Source organism: Habropoda laboriosa, unplaced genomic scaffold (assembly GCF_001263275.1).
Source record: "Habropoda laboriosa isolate 0110345459 unplaced genomic scaffold, ASM126327v1 scaffold76, whole genome shotgun sequence".
Classification (NCBI taxonomy): domain Eukaryota; kingdom Metazoa; phylum Arthropoda; class Insecta; order Hymenoptera; family Apidae; genus Habropoda; species Habropoda laboriosa.
The window spans coordinates 217,978-224,472 of NW_017100184.1; the positions used below are offsets into that span (position 1 = coordinate 217,978).

General features: G+C 37.6%; 3 protein-coding genes across 3 annotated transcripts in view; 1 reads left to right on the forward strand and 2 right to left on the reverse strand.

The window, feature by feature from the left end:
• Window positions 1-1,993: 1,993 nt before the first annotated feature.
• Window positions 1,994-6,495, reverse strand: part of LOC108579305 — a 5,596-nt gene continuing 1,094 nt past the window's right edge. The window contains 1 exon segment of the mRNA XM_017942811.1: window positions 1,994-2,096. Coding sequence (XP_017798300.1) covers window positions 1,994-2,096 — 103 coding nt within the window.
• LOC108579423 (prostaglandin E synthase 3) lies at window positions 3,180-5,250 on the forward strand. The gene is made up of 3 exons (XM_017942954.1): window positions 3,180-3,276; window positions 4,311-4,689; window positions 4,776-5,250. Exons 1-3 carry the CDS (start codon window positions 3,260-3,262, stop codon window positions 4,899-4,901), a joined length of 522 nt encoding a protein of 173 aa, XP_017798443.1. The 5' UTR covers window positions 3,180-3,259; the 3' UTR covers window positions 4,902-5,250.
• The window catches only part of LOC108579425 (INO80 complex subunit C), a 2,802-nt gene continuing 1,734 nt past the window's right edge, over window positions 5,428-6,495 (reverse strand). The window contains exons 2-5 of the mRNA XM_017942955.1: window positions 6,094-6,283; window positions 5,787-5,854; window positions 5,560-5,696; window positions 5,428-5,469 (exon numbers count right to left, since the gene is read on the reverse strand). Coding sequence (XP_017798444.1) covers window positions 5,565-5,696; window positions 5,787-5,854; window positions 6,094-6,271 — 378 coding nt within the window. The 5' untranslated portion in view covers window positions 6,272-6,283 and the 3' untranslated portion in view covers window positions 5,428-5,469; window positions 5,560-5,564. The remainder of the gene's footprint in view (window positions 5,470-5,559; window positions 5,697-5,786; window positions 5,855-6,093; window positions 6,284-6,495) is intronic.

The window sequence follows — 6,495 nt, forward strand, 5'->3', positions numbered from 1 at the left end:
TCTGTTTCCCGCGCGACGCGGAAAAAACGACTGGAACCGCAAATAACGATCGCTGAGAAATTCTGCCGATAACAGCGAGTACGTACATTCATCGTAAAAACACGCTTCTACTTATCGGATAATCCTTCTGTACGAAATATTGTACCTCGATTAGCTAACTCGCCATCTCTTCTTCGAATTCATGACGAATTTGCAAGGCGCGAAGCTGACCAAGCATCGTGATTGGCAAATGCGCCGTTAAACGGAGGACAATGAAAAGAGGGAATTGTAATTCTAATAATATCCTACGTTTGCAAACTGAGCGCTACGGGTGTGTCGCGCGCGGAATACCGTCACTTCCTTCTCATCCGAACGGTGATTGTCCAAGTTGCGGAACAACAAAGATAATTGTCTTTTGGAACGGGGACCGTCGAAACGTGAATCACGTTGCTTGCTTGGAAATCTAATCGTGGTTGATACGCGTTTGATGGAGCGATCGATACGAGTTGGTCTCGTAATGATACGGCGACGAGAATCAACCGGAAACGGGTCGTCAACCGGAACGAGGTTCTTTCACGACCCACTCGCGAGTTGCGGATAACGTAACAAAGCGTAGCTCCGATCAATGTGAATTCATCCTGAGATGTCCTTTACGTACGTAGGTTTCCAGAGGACGAGGTAACGGGTTAAGGAGAGGAGAGGAGAGGAGAGGAGAGGAGAGAAACGCGTTCTTACGCTTTCAGTGGGAGTACGAGTCGTGTTTCGTTGCATGAATCGTACGGTTGTCCAGCATAATAAGATGCATGTCTCTGACGTAAGACTTTCACCCCCGAGGGAGGTTCCTTTTCAAACTCTATCCCTGCCTGCTTCTCGATTCTCCTCTCTCTCTCTCTCTCTCTCTCTCTCTCTCGCCACTCGATCGATAATTACGTAACGGAATATAAAGTTTACACCACGGTGTAATAATATCCCTTCCTCTCTCGTGTACACACCTATTCCATTTAAAACGTAAACATCTTTCGAAAGAACGAACTCGTCTGTGAACGATCACGTTTAGTCTGATAAGATGAACAGAAACGACATTTTTCGTCCGATCGTATCGATCAACGTTCGCGATAAGATTTATAGAACCAAGGATAGAGATAACTGGAACAACGCGTCCTAACTACATAACGTTCGCTTGATAATTAAACTTCAATGCCGCCGTCTTCACTAATTCTTCTATATTTCTTTCGATGAAATTACTTTTACGATCGAACGTGGATGTTGTTTTAAACATGTTACCGTTAAACAAAGATCGGCCTCGCTTCTATGCGTTCGACGCGCGAACAAACGGAACGGTGCGGTGGGAGGGAAAATTTCATAAAGGATCGAACCTTGTAACGAATCTCCTTTTTTTACTTTGCAACAAACAATCGATGAAACACGCGATACACAGTCATCGTCCATCAATAACCACCACTTACAGCGTCATTCCTCGATAATTATTTCAGGATGAGACGACAACGTTTCATTTAGAGACGTCACCGGTACGCTTTTAGTTTCGCGCATTTTTCATTTCCCGTTCCTTCTAACCGACTAGAGTTTCGAACTGGACCGAAACTGGACGGAAACTGGACCGAAATTGGACCGCTCGTCAATGAATCGTGTTAAGTTTTCCATCGCGAGTGTAAAGTCAACGACGCATGGCGATAAAAGCGATGGCGAGAAAGCGTACGGAACCAAGAAAACATTTTGCCCAGCTATATGTATAATACAGCGTATAGAGAGATTTTTATAAAACTAGGTTAAGCTTCCTAGATTTAGCGGAATATTATAACAGAGGAGGGCCCAACGATCGAATATTGCATGTGCATTCGTGAAATACCTTCGTTGTGGTAAATCGTCCGTCGGTAATCGATGACGATCGATCCAATAGAGAAAACGAACAAGATGTAAATGAAAGTGAGGGAAAGCCCGATAAGCGACTACTTTTCAACAACTCGAGTACCCAGAAGGTCGTGAAGGTTGCTACTCACCGCGTACTTATCCTTGTAAAAAAGCGAACTGGTCGACATGGCGTTAATCCTGAAGCAACAAGTTGCACAGATCGCATAAAGTCACGGTTTCATCGCTGATCTCCGTTATTTCGGTTGCAACTACTCCTCGAGATATCCATTGAGTGTTGACGCACACGCGCACACGCGCGCGCGCCAGTATCTTCTTACGGATTAATAAAAACAAGGGAAAGAAAGAAACGAAACGAAAAGTAATGGAAACTCGTCGGAAAGGTGGTCGACGCTGCCAACTGAGAGTACAATTGCGAGAGTACAACGCAAATACGAGGAGTTCTAGAGGCACGTTTACACGGAAATAGGCAACTGCAGCCGCTGTTCAACGAGACGAGTCGAAGCTGCGAAAGAAAGACTGAAACACCGTGTGTATGTCCTGTTAGTTTATGGCCACGGTTACGGCAAGAAAGGTGGTATCGCCCCATCCCTCTCCCCCTTCCCCTCGTTGCCCCGCCGCGTGCTGCCCATACCCCACCACAGCCGCGATGACCTACAATCTAACGCAAAGGCTCTCTCTTTTCGCTCTCTTTTCCCTTCTCCCTCCTCTCTCGCTCGCTCCTCGTCCCTTCCGCCCGTCCTTTCTCCCTCTCTTTTCAAAATTCATACACCATTATTTCGTGAAAATTTATTATCGTTGCTTTACTTTTTCCCTTGGTAAAGCAGATTCCTCCGAGTCGTTTAAATCAGTTCGTTTCAAATTAGCGATATGTCGGAAGATATTATATGTATGTAAGTACGTTGTATTTATGTACGTTGTATCGTGAAAGCAGTGATTTGCTTCTGTTTAAACAAACGGATTAAAGGGAATGCATCCCTTTTACAACGTTTCGTTTTTTACATTCGTAAGAACGTTTTCAAAAATTAACCGACGGTAGATTTCAACGTATAACAGCTAGATACAACTAAAAATTTCCAGCAATTTTTCCATTACAAATCACGTAAAGTAGAAACGTACTTACAGACACCTTTTATCGTACAAGTTGATCGTGCTGGTTACGTTAAATGAACTTTTAACGTGAAACATTACCGTAACTTAGAAGGTGCGCGCAAATTCACTTTTTAAACGTTCGATTCCGGAAACAAGAGAATTCGACATCGACAGAAGCAACCAATCGCCATCTTGTTTGATCGATAGTTGAATCTCGAAACACTCTCGAATCAGAGCTCTACGCCGCGATACGTAAGTGTTCTGTGTTTGTTTGCTTCTCGCGGAACGAAGCTCTCGAAATATGACTCAAGAAGGCCAGTAAGTATAGAAGAATTCACTTAAAATTTCCTTTTAACATGTTCCTTGATCCTGATGTTCTATTTCTTTCGTATTATTACGAGAAAAGTAACAGATATTCGTGGAAAGAGCTCGAATGCCGCCCCGTGGCTTTCGAAACACCGCCATGTTGTAAGACGGCTTTATTGATTCTCGAAATTTCTGGAAAAGAATCGCAAAAAATTATATTCTCTTCCTCTTTTTTCTTCCCTTCTAACACACTATTTGTTACTTTTTTTTATAATCGTTATTCTATCGATAAGAAATTCTCCATCCCCTTCCGTTCCTTTCCGAAACCATTAGATAGTCCAATTTTCCATGCACGAGATTTTAATGGCTCGAATATTTCCAACGCACTATTTATCCATATATTTCACATGTTCAAAGTATATTCCAATTTTTTTATTCATTTTATCGAAAACAATTCAACAGAGTAAGATTATTCTTGCTTTTCTTAATTGCTTTACAGAAGTAACGTGTCCTTTTATCTATAATGACTAATGGTTTTCATCGGAAACCATAGAGCTTCGTTCCTAACCTTTATCTACGTTTTACAATTACAATTTTGTATTATGTATGCTTAATATTTCTTTCGTATCTCAAACTTGTTAAACGTCGCATTTTTTCTTTTTCTTTTTTTTTTTTTATGTTACATTTTCGTTTCAAATGTATTCGTTAACGATTAACCAACGGTGCTCACATACGGAATTAAATTGATGCTTAATTTATCGTAGTATATTACTACAAATTTATGTATATATTAATATGCAATGATTTATACGTAACGTATACGTCGTATATATATACATATATATTTTATGCAAAAATTATCTTTATATGATATGTAGATGATAAATAGTGATTGATATATAGCTGCTCCGCACAGCTATTTCTCTCGATTCACCTATTTCAATTTTGCAAATTTCTTTCCTTTCGTTATTCTCGTTCTAACAATGTATAATATAGCTTTTTCTATGCTATTCCAAGAAAAAGTTGATTGTTTAAAAATTCTTTAGACTGCCTCCTCCACCTGTTCTGTGGGCCCAGAGAAGAGATATTATATATCTTACCATCTGTTTGGAAGACTGCAAGGATCCAGTTATTAACATCGAACCACAAATGATATATTTCAAAGGAGTTGGTGGAACGGAACAAAAAATGCACGAATTAACCATTAACCTATACGAAGAAATTAATCCAATTCTAACACAACAGAAGTTAAGGGGAAGGACTTTAGAGTTAATTCTTACCAGAAAGAAATCAGGTCCGTATTGGCCAAGATTAACTAAGGAAAAGACGAAAGCGCATTGGTTAAAAAGTGATTTTAATAAATGGAAGGATGAAGATGATAGTGATGATGATGCTGACACCAAAGGTGGAAGCGATTTAGAAGAAGTATGAAAATATTCCTTTTATCTGTATCGTTTCTTCCTGATTCTTTTCACACAAGACAATTACACTTGCTCCATTACTGTTTACAGATGATGCGACAGATGGGTGGCTTAGGAGGATCAGAAGGTAGTAAACCACACTTGGATGATTTAGATTCTTCAGATGAAAGTGAAGGAATGGATAGCGACTTCGATGATATACCTGATCTTGAATGAAAAAAATTTGACGCTACTTTCAAATAATCTTCATTAAAAAAAAAATAATAATAAAAAATACAAAAAATAAATGGCGACCTAAGAATAGTGCACCACCAGGCGATATTTCAGTAGGCCATGCTATTTGTATTTTCAATTGCAAATAAGTTTTGCAAAGTTACTAATGGCCCAGATTGCAGTAGCAAACAGGCAAATAAGGTACATGAAAAACTGTCAACATAAAGGGATACAGTGGTCAAGAGAAAAAACAGTAATATACTTTTTAAAGATTCTCCAATCTTTCTTTATTCCGTAGTTCATATATTAAGTTATAATGAACGAGCTTTTTTAATTACTTGTGTATAATATGAAGGAGATAAAATAATGAAAATGCATTAAATTATTTGTGGAATTGTTTATTTCAGGAAATCCCGTTAAAAAAAACTTCAAACATGCAATGTTTGCATGTATGAAAGAAACTTTATCAACATCAGTGCAAACAACTTTATTTTGTCTCTTTACAACCTTGATATCTTTTTCTTTATATTTGCTGCATCATAAATCATTTTCGGAATTATTCTTGGTTATCCTACAATAAGTACGATAACAATTACAGAATAAAATATCCGTGTTCTATACTATTTAAATATAAGGTAATGATAGAAATTAAAATTCTCACTTCATTTATCCAACAATACTGGAAGCGCCGCGTAACGCTAGATATCCAGCAGTTATATCCATCGGTAGACTTCGGACTGTTGCAAATTCTTCTGCGGTTGCATAGTATAATTTAGTCTGTGGATCTGTATATCGTGCCTGTAAAATAAATGTACTTTATATATCAGTTTACATTTTAATGATGTAACCAAATCGTACGAACGTGAAGGAATGAGACACTTCACTTACAGGTAGTCCAGAAATATCCGAATACTTTTTCGCTGGTCTGAAACTTGGCGGTGCATTAATAGAGCTATCTGAAATTTTCCTAAGTTAATTATACCTTTCATTGTGAAGTAACATTAAATTATAAAATTATAAAAATATAAAATTCATCCTTCAAATCAAATACATCAATAAGTGACACACAACAAATTTTTACTATTTCGAACATTTCAACTGCAAATACAAAGATTGCAGTGAAAAGAAACCATAATATTCAAATCGTTCTAAATCTTAATTAAAAATGTAAAGCATCGTTCAAAAGAATTCGTACAATGCACCACTTCTGCTGGCCATGGTAAAGTGCGTTCTTGAGCTAAAACTTGCTTTAAAGAACGCCAAGTTCGTTTTTTTCCAGTGGTACTGGTAGATCGAAATTTCTGTTGGAAAATTGGATTCTTAAAAACTGGTTGTGGTTTCTTGTTAAATTCCACTACTTCGTCATTTACCATTTTTCATTTCACCTGAAATAATTATAAACCTCTCATTAAAATTAATAATCAAAATATATTAAATAATATGCGTAATTGTTAACATTACGATTAATATAATTATATAAGTTTCTATCGTATGTTACAGTATCGTTTAACAAATTCATTCAATGTATTGCATTAGATGTATGTTAAAAGATTTTCTTTATTATAAAATTACATTTAAAATAATTTTTGTTCTGGGC